At 42.7% G+C, this 23,060-nt stretch overlaps 2 protein-coding genes across 6 annotated transcripts; one reads left to right on the forward strand and one right to left on the reverse strand.

Moving 5' to 3' along the window:
- The first annotated feature begins 30 nt into the window (after positions 1-30).
- Positions 31-13,499, forward strand: ical1 (islet cell autoantigen 1-like). 5 transcript variants are annotated; one of them, XM_013267586.3, is made up of 15 exons: positions 31-180; positions 930-954; positions 1,059-1,230; positions 4,363-4,435; positions 4,862-4,985; positions 5,079-5,277; positions 5,369-5,494; positions 6,403-6,501; positions 7,979-8,064; positions 8,272-8,321; positions 8,461-8,505; positions 8,640-8,825; positions 10,878-11,180; positions 11,266-11,355; positions 11,605-12,769. In XM_013267586.3, the coding sequence occupies exons 2-15, from the start codon at positions 947-949 to the stop codon at positions 11,718-11,720; spliced, it is 1,677 nt and encodes a 558-aa protein (XP_013123040.1). In that variant the 5' UTR covers positions 31-180; positions 930-946; the 3' UTR covers positions 11,721-12,769. The 5 variants fall into 5 exon arrangements, with proteins under 5 accessions (XP_013123040.1, XP_013123038.1, XP_005465906.1 ...); XM_013267584.3 differs by having other exon boundaries at positions 32-180; positions 11,266-11,361; positions 11,605-13,499; XM_005465849.4 differs by having other exon boundaries at positions 32-180; positions 8,670-8,825; positions 11,266-11,361; positions 11,605-13,499.
- On the reverse strand, positions 13,054-22,350 carry fam117ba (family with sequence similarity 117 member Ba). Its single transcript, XM_019355606.2, has 8 exons — positions 21,795-22,350; positions 20,042-20,280; positions 18,100-18,183; positions 17,862-17,972; positions 17,298-17,441; positions 16,941-17,148; positions 16,720-16,840; positions 13,054-16,424 (listed from the first exon to the last, which is right to left on the reverse strand). The coding sequence occupies exons 2-8, from the start codon at positions 20,060-20,062 to the stop codon at positions 16,199-16,201; spliced, it is 915 nt and encodes a 304-aa protein (XP_019211151.2). The 5' UTR covers positions 20,063-20,280; positions 21,795-22,350; the 3' UTR covers positions 13,054-16,198.
- Positions 22,351-23,060: the final 710 nt, after the last annotated feature.

Raw genomic sequence — 23,060 nt, forward strand, 5'->3', positions numbered from 1 at the left:
TTATCTTGTCAACAGACGATCTTTGATTTCAGCTGTCTAACAGCGGCCTCTAGTGTTCATACAGCGCTGCAGCTGCTTAACCATATCCTGTTTCTGTGACTCAGATGGTGATGGCTATCGTCAGAGGAGGCTAGCTGAGCTGAATACATGCACAGAGCGCTGGAGAGAAAGTAAATAAAGGTAACACTGTTTTCACCTTACAGAGGATGGAGCCATACAATGAAAAACATGTTTCAGTAAAACGCACGGTCGCTCAGTTAGATGGTCTCAAGACGTTTCGCAGCTTTAACCATCACACCTGCTACTAGCTAAACTGCTGCTAGCACACAAGCTCCTTTACGATTGCTTAGTTCGTTTACTTGACTACTATACGTGTTTACCCTTTCATAATTTTACTCTGTGTAGATAAATGTCCGAACGACACCTGGTTTTGGGGGGTTTTAGAGCTCTATTTTGCTGAAATGTAACACCTGCTCGACATCCAGCTGTCTCAGTTCTCTCTGACTCCTTGAAGTCGCAGGTGTCTGATCCCTGCTCCATATTCGAGGCATTTTAGATTAGCTTCTTTAGCCCTCAGCACCGAAGCGTTTGGGCCAAAATAAACCCACATAAGCGTTTGTAACTTGATTATATCTCAGCTCAGTCTTCAGGCATGTTTACTGTTTTTTTATGTATGTGTGTACATCGAAGCAAAGTCATACAGGAAGCCCAACTGCAGGATTATCTTTTATTACTCATTGATGTGTTAAACGTTGAATAGATGGATTTTATTCACTTTTGCACAACCCCCCCATCATATCTGCTGTCTGCTTATGTATTTTTGCGTTGAGGAACCTTCACCTAGACCTAGACAGAAACCTAAAATGATTAATTTATGCTTTATGCTACTATTCTCTCCATCTGTCTAAACTGTTGTTTTGTACTTTTAGAACAGTGGTTATCTACTATGGACGGGTAGGTGAAAATTTGCTATTATTGTAAGCATTATATGCAATTCATATACACACACACAGCCAGGTAAAAAATTTTGCTGACAACATCATCGTCCATGGTTCCAGGTTTGCCGGAGACATGCTGAGTGGCCGGGCTCTGCTTGGCGAGGACAGCTCAGTGATGGCCCGTATGCAGAAGAAATTTTGGAAGACCAAACAGGTCCTTATCAAAGCCACGGGCAAGAAGGAGGATGAGTATGTGGTGGCCTCGGATGCTGACCTGGATGCTAAGCTCGAGGTGGGGAAGGACAGGCTTAAGAGTGTTTTGATATTTGGCGACACACAAGATGATATTCATTGCTCAAAATTTGAAGGAATATGAGGAATTTATTCAAAAGAGCCGGAGGCTATTCAAGAAAAACAAATTCTATTTAGAAAATAAAGTTTTTAAAATTAAAGAACAGCTTCCAGCGTAGGTAGGTAGGTAGGAAAACGGCAGCTCACAAACTTGAAGTTTTGTGGAATGGCTTTAACCACAGGAACTACAGGATGTTTGTTTTTCCTTTATTTTCCGTCATATTGGGTTGATCTTGTTCGACTCTTCTCTCTTCCACAGATAGCCATAACTTATCCTAACTTTTAATCTAAATTATAAATATGAATAGCTTTTCAGTGTTAGCACCTTTAGGGAAGTGCTCTACCTGTTTTGCAGTGTGACATGGTATGCTTTACAGAATCCTTACTTGGAACACAGTAAGAGTCCAACCTTTCCCCATCTGAGTATAGATTATATTTGCTCTCATTAATAAAAGTTATATTAACAACTGCAGATTTTAGTGTAGCCCAGGCGTCGGCAACCTTCAAGATCAAAAAAAGAGCTGTTTTAGGCCAGGAGACATTGGGATTGGGGAGGGCAGATGGGTGGATGACAGACGTAATTGGGAGAGGATAAATTAATACATATAGTATATGTATTAATGGGGTTACGGTTAACCCTAATTCTAACCTGTGGCTTGTGAGGCGCAGGTGTCGACCTCCGTTCATTTCTCTGGGAGGCTGGGAATCTTGCTCTGCTGCTGTAAAATACTGAGCGCGCTCCTTCGACATCTTCGCCGACCAATCACAGGGTTGCCGATCAATGTTTCTACTATCGATGCGTAGCCCCTTTTAAGCCACCCAGTGATCTCAGATTACTTCATCCAGCTATACTAATTGTCAACAACAGGTGTGTTCGGAGAACCGGATTAGCGAGCTCAAAGTTAGTGCGATGATTTGATCTTGGATGTGTCATTTGATCTTGGATGTAGTAAGCGAGGTACGAAGAACGGACCCCAGGTAGAGAAAGGAGTGATACACCTGCTGTTGTCAGACCTGCAGGTATCAGGCTGTGATGTTCTCCTTTATAGTGGACAGAAATTATTTTTTTGGAGTGGCAAAAATAATTTGTGTGGCATCTTAACAGCTGATTGTTCTGTAAATAGTTTGAAATGGTTATTTTAAAAAAGGGTAAAAGGTAAATGGATGCAAATAACTTTGTTGTTTGCAAAACTTGTGCATAGGATTTTAAAATTGACAATTAATATTTGCATTTGAAGTTATGAAATATGATTCATTAAAGATGTTTATGGTTGTTACAGTAAAAATATAACTTTTTCTACTCTGATTTTATGGTTTTTGTCTGATTTTAGATCAATTGTGTTAATACAGTATGTCAAAATGAAAACATGACTGTAAATTCAGGCACGTGAGGTTATGCTGAAAAGAATGATACCAAACAAGGCAAAGTAAATAGTTTTTAAAGGTAAAATGTGGAGGAAAAATCAAAAGTAGTAAAAAATGGCCAATTATACCCTGGACCCCAGAGGGTTAAACGTTTGTTTTTTTTTAAAGTAACGCAATAGTTACTTTTCAAGTAATTAATTACTTTTAGAATACTGTAACTTAGTTACTAACTCAGTTACTTTTTTGAAGAAGTAACTAGTAACTATAATTGAATTACTTTTTCAAAGTAACTTGCCCAACACTGCTCAGTAGTCAGCAGTAATCTGAATATCAAAATAACAAATGCATCTTTAATCTGTCGTAAACTCTGTTGCCTGCTGTTTTGCTACTGAGAGGAAAATAAAAGGAATCGCATATATCACACATATCAAAATGACAACCGAAAAGCTCTTACCTACAGTGCATTGTTTCCTGGTGTCCCTTGCTTATAGAGATCTTTTCCCTGTCCACTTACATGAGTGCTAATTATTCATGAGACTTTTGCAACAGCAGCTGGATGGGGTACAGTGTGCTCTTTTACTCTCATCAAAGAAGAGCACTTCTCTGGGTTTGCTGAAACACGGCTGTTATTTAGTCGTGCAGGTTCTGCCCCAGAGGCCTTTGTTTTGCTCTGGTACAAGATTATCATTCTTCTGTTCTCCTGAGAGCAGGAGAACAGAAGAAATTCATCCCCCTGTGAGACAGACAAAAGGTACCTCTGCACGTCTTCAGAGTGCTCTTTCTGATTTGTGACACGTAATCTATTAAAATAAAACCTCCTGTCATATTTACGGAGCAGGACATTGTTATATTCCATTTAGATGAATGGAATTCATCATTAATGAATTTTGTATATTGTTCTGTGTCATTGTGTTTATGTGGCTGATGGAGAAAGCTTTAGCAGTGTTATAGAAAATCACAGTAAGTGCAAAGCTTGGTTAGTAATGCTCGTCTTACTTAAAGGAGTCGTGCAGGAGAAGTGACCTGTACGCGGATATGTTTGGCCACCGCTGAGGTCCAGATTAAAGTTAATGACTGTTTACTCTACAGTTAAAGAGTAACTACACATGTTCAGCACACCCACAACTTCTGCTGTCTCACAATCTTCAGTGTGCCCGGCTCTCTGCTATGAATCAGACAAAGAATCGGAATTATTTATTAAACCCAGAGGAAATTATGTGGTCACAGTTGATCCAAGACAGTAACTAACAAGTTAAAGAACCAATGTTCAATGTTGCAGTATATTATAAAATAGCTCTAGTAATACAAATGGAGCGTACATGTACTTTCTATACTGTAGTGCTACTATTTTATTTATTTTTTAAACTACTATTACTTACTATTCTTCAGCAGACTCTAGAGATCAAGGTGACCCTTTCCTTTCTGTCAGACAGCAGCACTAAAATGGCCTCAGAATGTGTGTTGCTATGACACATTTAGTCACTGCTGTTGTCTACCAGACGGAAGAAGAGGCAGCTCACTGACAGCAGATGGAAAGGGCCATAAAAATCTGTTCTGTTTTGTGATTGTCAGCAGTACCTCAGTGAAGAGGAGCAAACGTCGCACTGTTAAAGAACAAACTTGACTTTCAAAAAAAGAGCAAAAAAGTTAATCAAAAAGGAGATGTTTTAAGAAAAGATCTCAAGATTGTTCCCGTTTGTGTCTGCAGTTCTTCCGCTCCGTCCAGTCTACGTGCACAGAGCTGCTGAAGGTGATCGAGAAGTATCAGCACAGGATCACACGTGAGTCAGATTCTGAGTCAGCTTCTCAAAGAGGTAGGAATTCCAGGCGTTGCTATATCAGAGCACTCCGGAGACATACAACTAACCATTATGGGTGAACATTTTGTTGATGCTCGCAGCTCTCCAGAATTTAATAGTGTAAGTAAATGAAGGGCATTTTCCATCATTCAGTGTGAGCTACTGTCATAGTTCCTAATTTGAAGTGTGAAGCACATGATGTAGCATATATAGCACTCGAGTAATTCGTGCTAAAAACTAGTGAGAGCTGATTGAAGAAATTATTTAAAGTTTTTTTGAGTGTGCAGCTTTATTCTTTAGCAGTGTTAGTGCTGCAGGTTTATGAGAATCTATCAAACTACATTAGTCACTCATTTATGAAAGTCCTGCGATTTCATTGTGCAGCTGTCTTCGTTTCTCTTTCTTCAGGCTTGTCTCAGGAGGAGAATGAGCTCGGCCTGTTCCTGCGATTCCAAGCCGAGCACGATCGCACAAAGGCTGGTAACATGATGGATGCCACTAGCAAGGCTCTGTGTGCCTCTGCCAAACAGAGGTTAGCAGCAGGAGAGAACACTGGCACTAGTGATTATGCGCTATAAAAATGCGATTACACAAACACGAACTATTTCCTGTCTTTTTTCTTCAGGATGGCACTTTGTCCGTCACTGCACCGTTTGCACCAGGAAGTGGAGACGTTCCGGCGGCGTGCCATTTCGGACACCCTTTTGACAGTAACCTGTATGGAGAAGGCCCGCACAGAGTACAGAGGAGCTCTGCTCTGGATGAAAGATGTCTCCCAAGAGCTCGACCCAGACACCTACAAACAGCTGGAAAAGTTTCGCAAGGCATGATATGGCTCATTTGTTTGGGTTGGTTTTCTTTTGCAGTACTTTGTGTATGTATGTGTATCTAATGCAGATGTCTTTTTGTCCACAGGTCCAGGCCCAGGTAAGAGGGACAAAGAGCCAGTTTGAAAAGCTGAAGAACGATGTGTGTCAGAAGGTGGACATGCTGGGAGCAAGCCGCTGCAATATGCTCTCCCACTCCCTCTGTACCTACCAGGTACAAGGTTTTTATCATTTCTAAGAATGACTTCCCCACTTTGTTAATGCGGTGGACAAAATGTAAGGAACACTTCTAAATGCAATGAAGTCTAGTACGAGTACTGACGATTAGCTCTGTCCCAAATGTTTCTTGAGCTTTTTTTTTTCTTTTTCTTTTTTGTAAAGCGACTAAATCCCAACCAGTCATGGCAGATGGCTGCCCTTACCTGAGTCTGGTTCTGCCAAAGGTTTCTTCCTGTTAAAAGGGAGTTTTTCCTTCCCATTGTCGCAATAGTGCTCGCTTATAGGAGGCTGTCTGATTGTTGGGGTTTCTTTGTATTATTGTAGGGTCTTTACCTCTTGTAGGAGCAAGCTGGCTAAAGCTTAAAAGGACCTTTTCCATTGTAAGTGAGCAAACTTACAAATCTAGTAAGTGGTGAATAATTATTTCACCCACTGTAATCTAATCTCTCTCTTTTTGGTTTTGCTGTGTAAAAACACTCAGGCCCTAAAAGTTGATTCTGTTCATCTGGACGTAGCATTTTCAGTGGGAGAAATGTTTTGTCACTCATCCAAGTGACTTCTTCAGTCTCAGCTGACTGTAGATTTCCCCAATCTTATAAACAGTACATTTGCTTAATGACTGAAACTAGGACCACTGAAGGAACAGTGGGCTGGGAGGTCAGTTCCTTGATCATTAATATGCAAATTCTCATGACCATTAATCAACAACCACTGATCAAAGCTCATTGATCAAAGACCACTAATCAATGACCATGAGTACCATTCACAGAGCCTAAAAGTCATGAGTTAAGTTTAGGCTCTTGTTTGTTGGAGAGAGGTCAAGCTAACCTGTAATAAGACTGATGTGCTTAGGGACTCATAAAATGAATGTTTTCACTCATTGGGCTTTCTCTGTGCTGTTAGACCACCCTGCTGCAGTTCTGGGAGAAAACTGCTCAGGCCATGTCAGAAATCCACAAGGCCTTCCAGGGACATGTACCATACCAGTTTACCACACTCAAGGTATTTCAGATTGTTGCCCTTTGCTTCTACTTTAACACCAAACTGTAGTGGTTCAAAGTAGAGATGGGCCGATCCGATATTACGTATCGGTCCGATACTGACGTAAATTACTGGATCGGATATCGGAGGGAAATAAAAAATGTGATCCGATCCATTAAATATCAAAAAAGCACCTCACAAAACTTGCGACATGGCGTAACTCGGCTCATAACCGTAGCACGTTGGAGCAGTATGCGTCACGTGATAGAGCGGATGTGTGTATTTGTAGCCTCGCTACCAATCCAGCATTTCATCTCCGAGGAAGTTATCCCAGACAGAAGTAAAGCAAGTGTGTAAGTTCATCTCTGAATGTTTTTTAAAGCATTCCCGCGTTAAGCTTAACAACCGATATATGGAGCGACTGCCTCTTCTCTCTCCCTCCCTCTCTTGCTGCTACTTCAATCATGAAACTGATCAATGATCAGCTGATCGGCTTTTCTGTCGCGAGTCGGTCTCTCTTCTTTGTTTTTGGCCCACTTCGCGCCAGAAAGAGGAAACCAGCGGCTGAACAACAGCAGCACATTTAAGCTTGATAAGCTGTTGTTAGAATTTATTTAATATTACTTTCTACACCAGGATCCTTTTCTACGTAGCTGACAGCTGGTAACTGTGCAGGGGCGGATCTAGCAAAGTTTAGCCAGGGGGGCCGATAGGGCATTAATAGGGAAAAGGGGGGCACAAAGACATACTTTTCTTTCTTATTCTCATTTAAAATGTCTAGCTTTTAATAAATAATTATCTGAATCTTACACCCAAAGTTTTAATCTGATGTAAAATGTATAGAAGTCCATTACTGTATATAGTAACTATTAAGTCTAATATACCCTAGTAAGCTATAGTCTTTTTTCTTTGGGAAGGTACCATCTGTGCAGTCTGCAATTCTGTTGAAGAAAGACGTTGAATCTATTTAATTATTCTTGAAAAATAATTGATTTCTGTGCATTTTTTTTCACACTGCATCAAATTTAAGTTGATTACGTCGATTAAGCATCATGAGGTGGAGGGTGGGGGGTTCCCTATTTTTTTATTTTTTTTTGCTGGGAGTTTTAGAACCCTATTAGTTAGGTTGCTTACTCTTTAAAATACCAGAATAGGGAGGATGGAGTAGGTTCAAGTTTATTAGATTGATCAGTGTTGCTGAACTATGAAATATTTTGGGTGCAGTGTATTTTTTGCATACATGTATAACAGAATAGCTTTAGTGTTTTTGTTTTTTTTTGAGTATGAACTCATACAAAAAGCAGCAAGATATTAAAAAAACAGTTTTATTGATTAAAAAACACACTATATCGGATTCATATCGGTATCGGCAGATATCCAAATTTATGATATCGGTATCGGACATAAAAAAAGTGGTATCGTGCCATCTCTAGTTCAAAGTACTTGAATCTAAAGTTTTCCATAGATTGACATGTACCACTGTTTGTACTTCCCTCAGGATCTGCGGGATCCCCTGGAGCAAATCTCAGACTCTAAAAAACAAGAGGAGAAAGAGAAGGCAGCACTGCAGAGCAACACAGAAAGGTATGAAAACACGATGGGACAAATCTGAATTGAAAAGTGTCTCATGAAATCCTTTTGGACGATCAGGACTTGGAGCAGTGTTTACCCAAGTGGTTTCTAAAAGCGTCTCCAAATCAAATAAAGGCCACTGCATTGCTATAAATAGCAAAAGCATCCTGATAAGACACTTTTATCGTTATTTCCCCTTTTCTCTCTTTCATTTCTTAGTCTGCTTTCCTTGGATGATGACAACCTGTCAGGAAGTGCCACCGATCCAGGTATGTACTGCCACCTGTCAGCTAAAAGGCAGTCTGCACCAGCCACACTCGAAGCATCCAAGCATACCTATAAAATCGAGGAAGAAAAATATCGTCAATAGCAAATTACACATTACTAATGATATGTTTTATTTTCCAGACCTCCCACTCAGTAGTGATGGGCAGAGGCAGACCGATGATTGCGGTAAGTGACTGTCTGCTTTTTTAAGTGTGTTCTGTAGCTGGCACTCGTGCAAATACAACATGCATGTACAACTGGAATTGCTGCTGATGATTGTGGAATGGATGCCTATTGGCTTTATGATCGTTTGATATCAGCTCACCAAAATGCTATCGCACCCACACAAGCCCTGCAAAACCTCAGTGGACTGTCAAGAAGCTCTGATGATGACCTGATGCTTATGGCCTGTGATATGCCACAGCCCACAGCCCCAGCAAATGCCCTACACCAGCCTCAGGGCTTTGGAAACCTCGAGTTTGGCCTCTCACAGCTGCCTGCCACCGGTAAACTGGTTGGCTTTCTTTTTCCTCTCATTCTAACTTCAACCTGCTTCACTAAGTCTTGGTTTCCTACTTGACTTTGCTTGGTGTTGTCAGAAATTCACTCCTACTGAGGTTTCAACTTGTGGGTTCAGTCTTTTTGCTTCCACTATCAGTCTTTTCTAAATGTGTGATTAACATTAAGCAGTTGGGACCAATTCATCTCTTTATTTTCGGACTCATTTAATAGAGGACTGATACATAGCTGCGTTTCCCTCATTGCATGTTGTTACTCAACAAGTACAGTGGCTTGCAAAAGTATTTGGCCCCCTTGAACTTTTCCACATTTTGTCACATTACAGCCACAAACATGAATCAATTTTATTGGAATTCCACGTGAAAGACCAATACAAAGTGGTGTACACGTGAGAAGTGGAACGGAAATCATACATGATTCCAAACATTTTTTACAAATAAATAACTGAAAAGTGGGGTGTGCGTAATTATTCAGCCCCCTGAGTCAATACTTTGTAGAACCACCTTTTGCTGCAATTACAGCTGCCAGTCTTTTAGGGTATGTCTCTACCAGCTTTGCACATCTAGAGACCGAAATACTTGCCCATTCTTCTTTGCAAAACAGCTCCACAACTGCCCTGTGACGGCCTCAGACGTTGTCTCAGAGAATATTGGGAGCAACAACACCATGAAGTCCAAAGAACACACCAGACAGGTCAGAGATAAAGTTATTGAGAAATTTAAAGCAGGCTTAGGCTACAAAAAGATTTCCCAAGCCTAGAACATCCCACGGAGCACTGTTGAAGCGATCATTCAGAAATGGAAGGAGTATGGCACAACTGTAAACCTACCAAGACAAGGCCGTCCACCTAAACTCACAGGCCGAACAAGGAGAGCGCTGATCAGAAATGCAGCCAAGAGGCCCATGGTCACTCTGGACAAGCTGCAGAGATCTACAGCTCAGGTGGGGGAATCTGTCCATAGGACAACTATTAGTCGTGCACTGCACAAAGTTGGCCTTTATGGAAGAGTGTCAAGAAGAAAGCCATTGTTAACAGAAAACCATAAGAAGTCCCATTTGCAGTTTGCCACAAGCCATGTGGGGGACACAGCAAACATGTGGAAGAAGGTGCTCTGGTCAGATGAGACCAAAATGGAACTTTTTGGCCAAAATGCAAAACACTATGTGTGGCGGAAAACTAACACTGCACATCACTCTGAACACACCATCCCCACTGTCAAATATGGTGGTGGCAGCATCATGCTCTGGGGGTGCTTCTCTTCAGCAGGGACAGGGAAGCTGGTCAGAGTTGATGGGAAGATGGATGGAGCCAAATAGAGGGCAATCTTGGAAGAAAACCTCTTGGAGTCTGCAAAAGACTTGAGACTGGGGCGGAGGTTCACCTTCCAGCAGGACAACGACCCTAAACATAAAGCCAGGGCAACAATGGAATGGTTTAAAACAAAACATATCCATGTGTTAGAATGGCCCAGTCAAAGTCCAGATCTAAATCCAATCCAGAATCTGTGGCAAGATCTGAAAACTGCTGTTCACAAACGCTGTCCATCTAATCTGACAGAGCTGGAGCTGTTTTGCAAAGAAGAATGGGCAAGAATTTCGGTCTCTAGATGTGCAAAGCTGGTAAGACATACCCTAAAAGACTGGCAGCTGTAATTGCAGCAAAAGGTGGTTCTACAAAGTATTGACTCAGGGGGCTGAATAATTACGCACACCCCACTTTTCAGTTATTTATTTGTAAAAAATGTTTGGAATCATGTATGATTTCCGTTCCACTTCTCACGTGTACACCACTTTGTATTGGTCTTTCACGTGGAATTCCAATAAAATTGATTCATGTTTGTGGCTGTAATGTGACAAAATGTGGAAAAGTTCAAGGGGGCCGAATACTTTTGCAAGCCACTGTAGCTGAACTCAAGTCTTAACCTTCTGTTCTAATTTTAGTCCTCTTTTTCATGGTCAGACCCCATCTGACTTGATTCGTTTTGGATGTGTTTTGTCTCTGGTTTAATAACTTTCCTGTTCTTCCCCCTTCCCTCTAGATGGGAGTCTGCACACTGGCGGTCAGCCACACCCTGCCGGGACGAACCTGAGGAAGGAGGAGGACGATGGTGAACCAGGGGACATGGCCTTCCTCAAAGACCTTCTTAGCCCTGGTTCAGGAGCTAGTGATGAGTTCAGCAGAGAATGGCAGGATGCTTTTGGGATGTTTACCTCTCCCAGTGTCCCCACAACCAGCCAAGGAGCACAGAGTGGTGCAACAGCAGCACGTCCACCCTCTAACCCCCCTAGCCCCACAGGCTTTCTGCCCTCCCAGCTGCTGGATCACAGTTTGAGCTCCACAGGTGAGTCACATGTTGCTCACTGCAGCATGCTATCTGATAACTGATTGTGCTACTGGATTCTTCACAATGACTGTTTGCCTTTTAGGTTGGGCAACCCCTCCTATGTTCAAAGCTCCACCCCTGCAGGTTCCTCAAAGTCCAAACCAATCAGCTCAGCCAGCTCCCAAATCTGCAGGTAATGGTAAGCTCTTCCTCATTCCTCAGAAAGTACACTACTTAAAAATACTCCCTGGAGGAAGTAATTTGTGTTCCTTGTTACGTATCGTATGCATCCATGGCCTTGGATGCATTCTCACATAACTGCCAGTTAAGAGACTGTACTGTAACTTTAATTACTTGATATTTGCTAAATATATTGCTGATCCAGGTGTGGCTGCTGTGCAGTAAACTTATAAAATGTATAAATATGTGTGTGTATATGCAGCTGCCCCTGGGGGATCCAAAGACATGTCTGCCTGGTTCAACCTGTTTGCAGACCTCGACCCTCTTTCCAACCCTGATGCCATAGGACGATCCGCAGATGAGCTGCTCAATGCCTGAATATGTGCTTGTGTGTGTATGTGGGTGCGTCTTCTTTCCCCAAGGATTCTTTGCAATGTTCCATGTCATCATTCAAGTAAACAAACACGAACAGTGAAAAACACAAAAATGAGTAAAAGATGGTGTTTTAAACAGGAAATATTGTCAGCGCTTTAGAAGACTGTTAACACTACCTGTGAAGCCACTGAGTCATGTAAATGGTAAATGGACTGATTCTTATATAGCGCTTTTCTACTCTCCTGGAGTAGAAAAAGTGCTCTATACAACACGCTGCATTCACCCATACACACCCATTCACAGCACTCTATGCTTTTTGTCAGTGCTTTTTAACTAACTTACACTTACACACATTCATACTCCGATGGACGCATCGGAGAGCAAGTCGGGGTTAGTATCTTGCCCAAGGATATTTGGCATGCAGACTGGGGGGGGCCAGGAATCGAACCACCAACCTTCCGATCAGCAGATGACCTGCTCTACCTCCTGAGCTACAGCCACCCCAGCAAACCTCGTGTTTTGGGTTTCAGGTTTACTTTGAAGGGTTTATTTTTGTGGGTCACTGTCAGGGACTTAAAATGTCTCATCATAGGATATATTACAAGTTTTACACTATTTTATATAGTGTATGTCCAGCTGCACCAGGAACAGTGTATCACCATCACTGGAGAAACTCTGGATATTCGCGTCTGCATTACTTTGATTTACTTTAGAGCTCTGTAATAACTGGCCCACATTATATGCTTAATCAGCTGCAGTTAGAGGACTCTGTGCCTGCATTCTATCTGTCCATCTTCATCTCTGATTTCACTCAAACTGGGTCAAAATGTATGTTTGAAATGGTCTCATCTGTTGTTTAACAATCACAAATCCAGGGCCAAGAAAAATCTGTGAAGGATTTATTCTGTACTTTTGAAGGAAATTTTGGCCATGGGATTTTTATTGTTATTGGTAGATAACAATGTACTGATTTACAAATGACAGCACTATTACTGGTCGGAGAAACAGATGTTTTTGTTGTGTAGCGTGCTGTAAAGATGGAAGAAAAGCAACACAATCAAGTAACACTGTAACTGACTATTTTAACTTTGTGTGGTGTGTATTTTGAAGATACACAGATATATGGTTTATATGGAGGAATCAACACTGGAGAGCTGTTACCATGTCACATATTTAAAAAAAACATGGATCCCTCACTTGATGTGGATTTAAGTGATTGTACTTCTTTGAGTGCGAAAAACTGCAGAGACCTGCATTTCTGAGTATTTATAAGTTTTGTGAAAAAATGTGCAGAGCTGTGTTTCTAAAACAGATTTGATGAAAACGTGTTATCATGTAAATATTCTCCCCACATGCACAGACTGAAACCAAATCATTAGTTAAGATATTTGTGTGCCTGTACAACCACACTCAGTTGAGCTAAGGTAATAAGACTGTGTCAAGCGAAGTTGAGCAACTCACAAAATGACTTAATACCAGCTGCATATTATTATCTCAGCTTTTGAGAATACAAACAAACCTCACTACTACTCAGCAACTGCAATTAAATTTCTCTTTTTTTGTTGTTTTGTTTGTGATGTAACTGAGGCAAGGGGACAAGAAAGCAAGAAGGAAGCCTGACACTATATCTATATACACTACTCACTCTTGATTTCCTCACTTTAAGTAAAAGAATGTATTTCTCAAGTCAATCACAGATGCTTTATTTAACTATTCCTTTTTATTTCACTCAAAAGAATTTAACTTGTTTCCAATAAACGGGACAAGCAAACAAAAAACTGACATGTCGACTTTTTGTTGTGTCGTGCCTCACTCCAATACGACTAAAAGTGGGGAATAAATCTGTATTTTCACACATACAGATCTTTTTTTTTCCTGTAAACATGTCTGAAAAAGACAAAAGGGAATATGTAGGTGTGATTGTTTGTCAGCATTTTGTTCATAGTTTAAAGATGTTTTTTGTTACATAATCGTTTTTTGGGACTACCTGTTATTCTGGACCAGGTCACTGAACAGTGCTTCTCTCTACTTCAGCTCTGCTACATATTTAAGTAATTCTCTATCTCCACTGTGTGAGGCTACATAAACAGCAGCTGATGGTTTGCTCTCGGTTCAGTAAACTTGTTAGTGCACACTAAGAAGTCTGAATATCTTGTTTTCTGTGCACTACAACCTGAGATGGATGATGATGAAATCTCTTCAGGATTAAAACTCTTAAGACCCAATTACACTCCTGTCTGATAAATAAATACATTATTATTATTCACAATAATGAGACATGTAGGAATTCACAGTACTTGGTGAGGGAATAGGAGGGGGGAGAAGGGGAGTCGTACACTTGTGACTCATTCTTATACATATCTTTTTCAGCCGATAAATACAAACACATCGTGCCTCTATATTTACAAACCTGTTACATTCCTATCCTACCATAGCAGGCACAGTAGAGTAGTAGACATATAGAAGAATACAAGAGGATGGGCTGAGGCAGGGAGAGGCTGGTGACCCATAAACTGCACAAGAATACAGTTGTCTTCATACAGTGATCTTTCATGTTACTCGCTGTATTTAAGTCACAGACTATACTTTTATGCACCAATCAGATGTGCAGGTGCAGACAGTATAAAAACAGATGCAGTGAAGCTGACATGGAAGTGCCTTAAAACAGCAATCTTAAGACAGAAATCTCAGGGAAAATCACCCTCAACGATCTCGTTCCATGAGCTCAGTAAACGATTACTTTAAAGCAGGTGTGGGGAACTCCAGGCCTCAGGGGCTGGTGTCCTACAGGTTTTAGGTGTGTCCTTGATCCAGCACAGCTGATTTAAATGGCTAAATTACCTTCTCGCCTGGTAATGAACTAATCATTTGATTCAGGGGTGTTGACCCAGGGTGATATCTAAAACCTGCAGGACACCGGCCCTCAAAGCCTGGAGTTCCCCACCCCTGCTTTAAAGGCTCAGTCACCATTTTCAGGTGTTGCTGAACAGAACAGCAAGTCTGTTTTTTAAAACTATGCTCACTTTAAAGTCAGAAAGTACAACATCCAGGATGCGCTCCTGCTACATCTGGGTTTTACTGTCTACAGTTACATCAGATCCAACCATGGTTGTTTATTTTTATACTACATTTCAACTCTGATATTCTTTTTTTAATATTACAATCTATCGTTTACCTTTATTTTTAGTCTCTACCCATTTCTGAGGGAACTATCTGTCTTTATAGCTCATGAATGCTCTACTACCTTCACCACTAGTCTCTAATCTTTCACTTCAAATTGCTGCCCGTCAGTTCGTAGACTGAATCCACACAGTAAAGTGGGTTCTAATTTGTACTCCCCCCATCGACCAGTCTGCTGTGTAATACTCAGGTTCACCAACATCTCCGTGCTCTCAGCCCTGCACGTCAGAAGGGAGCCTGTCCTGCAGGGAAGAGGGGCCCTAGTGGACACATTTGAACACAAGCTGAGCAAGTCAGAAGGAAATTAGCATTACGGAGAAAAAAGGGGATAAAGAGCTGGAAAAAGAAGGAACAAATATGGCAGACTAAAAAAAGGGAGACTTGGGAAGGAGGCTGAACATGCTCCACGCTTAGCCCTGGCCTGTGTTTCTCATAGATACAAGCTGCCCAGCAGGGAACCAGTTCACTGCTACCAGTTAGCGTAACAAAAGCACCGCTTTGTCCCCGTTTAAGCTAACTTTTGTGGCAAACAGCTAATAAAAGTACAAAACAGATGTCTGCATTTGGTTTACAAGGTGGTCCAAATAAAGTATTTACTTGTTTCAAGGTGTGAATTATGCACCGTCTCATTGTTTGCTTGTTTTGAAGCTGGTTCAGCCTTTCTCTATGAATATATGGCCACGATAGTGCAAAGATGTCTCATCTAAACATCAACATCATCAGAGCACTATGATGACTCAGGGAAATCAGTGAAAAATATCAGGCACATTTTGAACTCATCTTTTTCCCAACTCTTGAAGTTTTGCTACTATATTTTCTGGCAGCACCAAAATTAGCCTCTGTGGTCAAACTCTTGGTCAGGAGCCTTTTTTTTTTTGTTATCATGGAAGGCATATTTCATATCAAGAGAAATAACTACAGATAGAAAAAAAGATATGTCCGTGGAAAGGCGCCATGGTATAATACGATGAAATAAAAGAGTCTGTCCTTCCTCCCTTTTCCTCCCAAAAAACAAGAACAATAACCAGCACTAAGGTAGAAGAAAGCGATGAAATGTTAGCTGCAGAGGTCTGCTCAGGCCTGCAGGACTCTCACATTGTAGTTGTCTGATGAGGAGAGGCAGTGGGAAGCGCTTTTTGAACAAGATAAGGACATCAGAGAGAGCTTAGCTGGCATGCTGAAGGCAGTTTTTTAGAGCAGAAGGGCTGTTTCCTCAAATGTTTTTGGATTATGTTGGTAGGGGGAGGCTGTTTTAGAGGAGAGGAAGGGGGGTGTGTGGACTGAAAGGCTGCAGGGGGGCATCAGAAACTCTCCGGCTCCTCCAGGAGGCAGGGCTGGGTGGACAGAGGCACAAGGGATGGGGACAGGCTTTGCAGGCCCACCCCGGAGCGAAAGTTGAGGTCCGGGGCGGGGAGTAAGGGCTTGAGAATGCTGACGAGGCAGAAGGCAGAGCCACTGTTGGGAATGAAGTTGACCTTGTTGCGGTCAGGACACAGGAAGGGAGGGATCTCCTGCAGAGGCTTGGGCCTGGAAACACATGCAGAGTCATATTTAGCCTACATGTTTACCTCTTGTTTTTATACAAGTTCATCATGATTTTGCAAAACTCTTGACACACTTAGAAAAACACTTAAGACACCTTTAATGGCGTTTGGACGACAACATAACTGTGGAGAGATAAATTAAGGTTCGCTCACACACACACACAAACAGTACTTGACATATTTGATGTTGATTTTGGTTGTTCTATGTGATTTTACGGGTTAGGGTTAGCAGCTGGTCTCCAAATGGAAGCACACTGACCACCTCCTTTTCCACTCACATTGACTCCTCAGACACTTTGACCTTCTCACAGCCCTCTGGAGGTTCTCTCTTGAACATGTAGCTGTTGTTGGGTCTGGGAGAGGCGGCGTATTTGGGCAGCGGGGAGCAAGGTCCCAGCTCTGAGAATAAGCGAGAAGGTGGGTTAGCAACAGGTTGAGCTCACAAAGGCGCCGCTATGTGTCTGGTTTTGACTCTTGTATGTATGCGTGCGTTGGTCACCTTTGTCCTCGTACGGGCTGCCTCCACCCGTGTCGTTGAGGACGGTGAGGTAGGAGGGTGAGATGGAGTCAGGACGGCTACTGCAGTTGCTGTGGTTACTGCTCAGGCCCCCGCCCGAGGGAGTCTGCGTGTCGATGCTGCGGGTACTGCTACTTCGCTGTAGGGGGACAGGCGGGGGTGCGCGGTGCCCATCGGGGACATCTTGTGGCTGTTGCATGAACACACACACACATACACACAAAATCACAATTATATCTCCAACCTTCAAAAAAAACAAACAATCTGAGATTTATTTTTTTTTTAGGGAAGGACACGACATTTAACACACTGGGAGCACATTAACTCATTGAAACTCACAACAATGGTCTCGTCCTTCTCGGGGGTGTCACGGATGATGATGCGTTCGATCTCCTGGTTAAGACCCTCCACGCTGTTGCGGAAACGAGGGGCCGAGGACTTGGATATAGGGATGGGTATCAGAATGGTCTTAGGCATAGGCGACTGCAAAAACACAGACAAACTGAATTTATTACAAACATCATCTTGGGTTTAGTGACTTTAAACGGTCGATGCCACAGAAAGAAACAAATGTGGAGATAATTTATCTGAACTAACGTTTGCTATAGCATGAATGCACTATATCTGAGCCAGCCATTCATTTTCTTCCAGGACATCCAGAATACAGGACAGCTGCATTGCAACAGACTCCACAGGGAACGTGTGAGTGGCCCTACTGCCATCTCTGTCGCATACAGTAGAATGACATGAGTGGCCACCAAGTGTGTACGTACATCTACATCACACACACACACACACACTGGAGCTAAATAAGGACATCGAGAAAGTGGGACGTTCTCAAAAACCCAGATCGGGCACCCAACACAGTCTTCCTCCAACCTGCATGCTGTCTCTATTAGTCACCTGCGATTGGATGATGGTGTGGCTGCCATTGAAAGGGGCCTTGCGCTCTTTGTCCCTCCGATGGCGGCTGCTGCGTTTGCTGCGCTGTAGCTGCTGACGCAATTTGGCGATCTGAAGAGGGCACATACAGACATCAGTGTTAACGGTGGCATGCTGAGAAACAAGGGATTCAGTATGTTCAAACACCCGTATTGTAATTTGTTGTTTATTTGGGCCTGTAATCAGGTAAGAAAGTGACCTCCTTGAGCTGGTCGGTGCTCCCACAGGAGGCCGAGCGTTTGTGTGAGCCCCTCCTCCTCTCATCTGCCCAGGCTCTGGGAGTCTGACACACACAGATCCACACATACACTGTTCAGAACTAAAGCTCAAACACACAAGCTTAAAACTGCTAAACAGGAAAAAAAATACAGCTGAAACCAAAAAACATTTGACAGTTCTTAAATAATCAAATATATAGGGATTATTTAAACAGACAACACCAACTCCCCATTTATAGAACTGACTTACAGGATGGGTGCAGCACATGTTTTTATGTTATAACTGAGAAGCCAGTTAAGAGCCTGGGGAAGGTCTTCCAACAGCAAACCGAGTGACACAACCATAACTCATGAAACACCAGAGAGCTGAAAACCTGGCTTATATTGTTGGACAAATCAGAGCTGGCAGTAAAGTTCAAGGCCTGGATTTATTGGCATGGCATCCTGCCACAACTCCTCCGGACACTGCTGGTTTACAATGTCATACTGGCCATTATGGTTTTGGGAGCACGATTGCTAGTAGGTGGTTGGCCCTTCCTTGTAGACTAAAGTGGATTTGTGGTTCAGCAAGGGTAGCACGCTGACGGTCTGTTAGCAGTCTGGGATGGCCTGTCTACCTGTGAAGAGCTCTGTTGTCAAGGCAGTGTACAAAGTGTCTGGTAAAACTGGTTTGTGCGCCACTCTTGCTTGTGCTGCTGCTGGTTTGTCAGCCAGCTGCAGAAAAGAGTGCAGTCATAACATACAAAGAGGTGAAGTGAAAAATACTGCAAACACTGTTTGTGCTTTTCATTCTCTATTTTTTAAAATCTTTTTCGTGGTTCTTCTGTTCCCTTCTGTTCCGCTGCCTTCCCTATTCCACCCACTGGTGAACCAATCAGCATATGGCAGACACACTGGTCATACAGTTATGTTCAGCTGGGATTTTACAGAGCTGCACGGAAGCATATATCTGTCCGCTTACTGTCCGAACTGAAGCGTGTACGCACACTTTTGCAGGACCATGAATTACACAGAGGCAGCTTTATATGGGAGGAAGAATAAGATGTGACTCCTCTTCAGCAGACTGTCAGAAGAATTCATGGTTTTCAGACAAACCCAAACAACAGAGATGATGCTGTATAGCCGGGGTCCCCAATCCCAGTCCACGAGGGCAAGTGTCCCTGCAGGTTTTAGATCTCACCCTGGGTCAACACACCTGAATCACATGATTAGTTCATTACCAGGCCTCTGGAGAACTTCAAGACATGTTGTGAAGGTAATTTATCCATTTAAATCAGCTATGATGGATCAAGGACACATCTAAAACCTGCAGGAACACCGGCCCTTGTGGACTGGGATTGGAGACTCCAGTAACACCAGAGGCTCCTTGGTTGGCATAAGAGGTGAGGACAGGCAGGAAGTGGAGAGCTCAGGAATCTCAATAGGGCAAGGGAAAGAAGCCAGTTGGTCCAGGAACTGACCCAAGCAGGGGTAGAGGAAACCCAATACAGTAGGATGGTTGGGACGCGGCAGCAAGGGTTGTGGAATTAATGGGAGCAGGTAATGAACTGGAATATCTTGTGGTTAAAACTATGGAAGGCTGAGCCACCCCAGATCAAGTTTATCCAGTCAGTCTATAATGTCCTCCCAAACCTAACCAACCTCTCCTCCTGCAGTCTTGCAGAAACCACCCACATGCCTGCTGTGCCAGGGAAGAGGATGACTGAAATGCATCTTAAGCTGTTGCCCAATAAGCCTGAAAAAGGGCAACATAAAATTCCTACAATTTAATTTTAAGACTGTTTTCTTCTTTATGTCAGTCAGCACTTTGGGTTCTTTCCTCTTCCAGTAACAGTAATAATACTTTATGGCTTGCGCATATAAACAAAATGCAAACTTTGTGTATCTCACAATTATTACTACACAAAGAGACACTATACTCACCTGCGTCGCTTTGTCCCTCATGTAGGGAACGTGTTGTTGCTGGCTGCCGTCCTGAGGCCAGGGACCTGTCAGGTGAGAGCCAGCGAGCGTGCCCTGTGAGGGCCACAGCTGGACGCGATGGCGGGAAACCGAGAGGAGAATGAGGGAGCAGACTGCTCAGAGGGAGAGAAGGGGGGAATGCCGGAGGCGTCAAGGACAACCAGAGGAGAAATCTACAAGGTTAAGGCCACAGATGCAGTCTGAAGGGAAAACAGAAAATGAGTTTGATTAGATCTAGAGATGTAAAGACGTTTGATGTAAACACATCAACAAATCACCAGACATACAGCTGGCCAACGGGATAAGCTCGCTCTGTCTGTCTAGGTCTGTGTGTATTTATGTCTGTGTTAGGGAGTCTGTGTGTGTGTCTGTGTGTGGCCAGATTGATGTTAATCCATCCCATGCTGGGCAGAGCAGCTATGCCAGGCTCACACAACCCCCTGGTTAATGGCATTAAGACACCTTAAATGAGAGCAGGGGAGTGTACCCGACTGACCCTGATGCAGAACTGCAGCTTGAGGTTTTGCAGTGATTCACTGACACCCATAGGTTCTTGAAGGGTACCAGCACCATCAGTGAATTGCACAAAATCTCTAGGATTGTGTATAGGCAAAAATCTGGTACACACAATATATTACAACCTTCTATATAACGCCACTTATAGGGATTCTGTCTATCTTACTGTAGGGTTGTTGATATAGCATTAACAACAGCTTCTTTTATGTAATTCTGTGTCTATGCATTCTCTGAGAACAGAGAATTCTTTGCATTCTAATGAATTACATTTTCAATATTGAGATTATGATTATTTAGTTTAAATACCAAAGACTATGCTATGACAGCAGAACGGCAGTGCAACAGTGCAAACACACACTGCAGACAGTTTTAATGGATAACAAAGAATCAACTCATTCATCTTCTCTTATAATGTTGAAATGAATAGAACATAAATCCATAAATGCAAACACGCAGCTTTGACTGGTAGTGTGTGTGTGTCCTTGAGCTAAATTTGGCAGGGGCCTTGACCAGTGCATATAGCTGTTGCTAGGAAACCTCGGTGGTGGTGGTGGGGGGTGTGTGTGGGGGGGGAGGGGGGGGGGACTGATCATTATTAACACACAACAGAACTTGGTTGTGTGTGTGAGTAAGCAGGGTTTTCAGCATCAGCAGTCTGCCAGTGAAATGCTCCCACCACTTTATTTTGATGCCAGCTTTTCCCTGCCTCAGCGGCTGCCCACAAATCACCTGAGCAGTGTACGCTACCAGCAATAGTAACACTGGTAGTACCAGTAGTAGTAGCAGAAAAAATAGAAGAGTGGCTCAACCTTTTGTCATGTTGTTGTCAGAACAACATGAACAACAGAACATTTTTTGGGCTAAAAACATGGCCTGAACCACTACGAGAATAGATGTGGTTTTAATTGTCAATATTGAACATTGCCTGTTTTATTACTATCTACCCTCCATGCTAACTTGACATATTAGGGGATGAAATATCCCTTAGATGAGAGGACCTTAACACGAAAAATAAATGCTCCCTGCACGTTCATCTCCATACAAAAGCCTGCACGGTGAAATGTAGGCCGATTGTGTTTGGTGGAAAGCACGCCACCCCTCCCCACACATACCAAAACATACTCCACGCTGGTGCTATAACCCATGCTCAGGAGCATCATCCACATTTCTGACCTTGTGTATGTAAAAACAGGCTCACCTGCAAAATGCAGTCTCGGTGCGCTGCATGCAAAGGGGCATGGAGCTCTTCGGCAGCCCCGGACCCTGTTGCCACTACTCGAAGATGCTACAGATGCGATGGGAAAAGGCAGGGCAGAATGACCAGGGTGAAGATGGCAAGTAAGGAAGGTAGTCTCAGATATCAAAGGTAGATACCGAAAAAGAGGGGAAAAAATAGAAACACGGCCTTCGTGAAGACAGCAGCGATACCGCTTGTGTCAAAATGGGCGTTGCTGTGTTCGCACCCTGCCTCCTCGAGACGTCGGGGATGGATGTTTTTCTCTCCCTGCTGAAGCAACGCGACAGCTTTAAGCGTCTAGCCAAACGCTTTGTGTTCGAAGAAAATAACTGTTAAAAACAGAGAGAGGGTGCCTCGTCTGCGGAGTTTGTGATGAGCTGGAAAAAGAACTAAACAAACAAGCAACAACAAAAAACAAGACAGGAATAACACATTCAGAAAGGATAGAAAGAAGAAGGCGGTGATGCTGGGCTAGCCTCCGCTCACACAACGGGAGAGGGACCAGTGCAGTGTGAAGTCAGCCGGTGTAACAGATACTTCCGGTTATTATCTTCTAAATCAAATCTTCACGCTGTCAGGTCAATGTAATCATGATCATGACTAAGTTATCTTTTGGTACTTTCACTTTCATATATATGATCACGACTACAGTTACCTTTGGTATTTACATCAACACCGGCAAATGGGGAGAAGTGCAATACGGAAATAATTGTGGTGTTTTTCGTTTTTCTATAGACACACATACACACACACACACACACACACACACAAATATATATATATAACTTTATTGTAGTTTTGTATTATTCTTTTGCACTGAGAGGATTGCGTCTTAATTTCGTTGCTCAACTAATGAAATCATTAAAAAGTAGTATAAAGCAGATAACCATTATTTTTATAGTATCAGTATTACAAATAAACGATTATATTAGCCGTTTTCTAATTTGAATTTCTTAGTTATGATGATACAAAATAATAATTAAAAAAAAACACGAAAAAGCGTAGGTTTGTGGCACTTTATTTTGAATGTAATGTGATCGACTTCCGGTACGTCCTGGCTGCCCCTGGCTGACTTGGCGCAGAAGAAGAAGCGCTCTGACGTAGCTTACCAACGCTGAGCTGCTCGTGCTGATGCTGCAGTTGCTAGGGCGCGTGGAGCAGACGGCGGAGAACAGAGGTGAGGTAAACAAGCGCGAGAGGATATGACTAACTAGTGTCGATTAATCA

The sequence above is a fragment of the Oreochromis niloticus genome, linkage group LG23 (assembly GCF_001858045.2).
Source record: "Oreochromis niloticus isolate F11D_XX linkage group LG23, O_niloticus_UMD_NMBU, whole genome shotgun sequence".
Classification (NCBI taxonomy): domain Eukaryota; kingdom Metazoa; phylum Chordata; class Actinopteri; order Cichliformes; family Cichlidae; genus Oreochromis; species Oreochromis niloticus.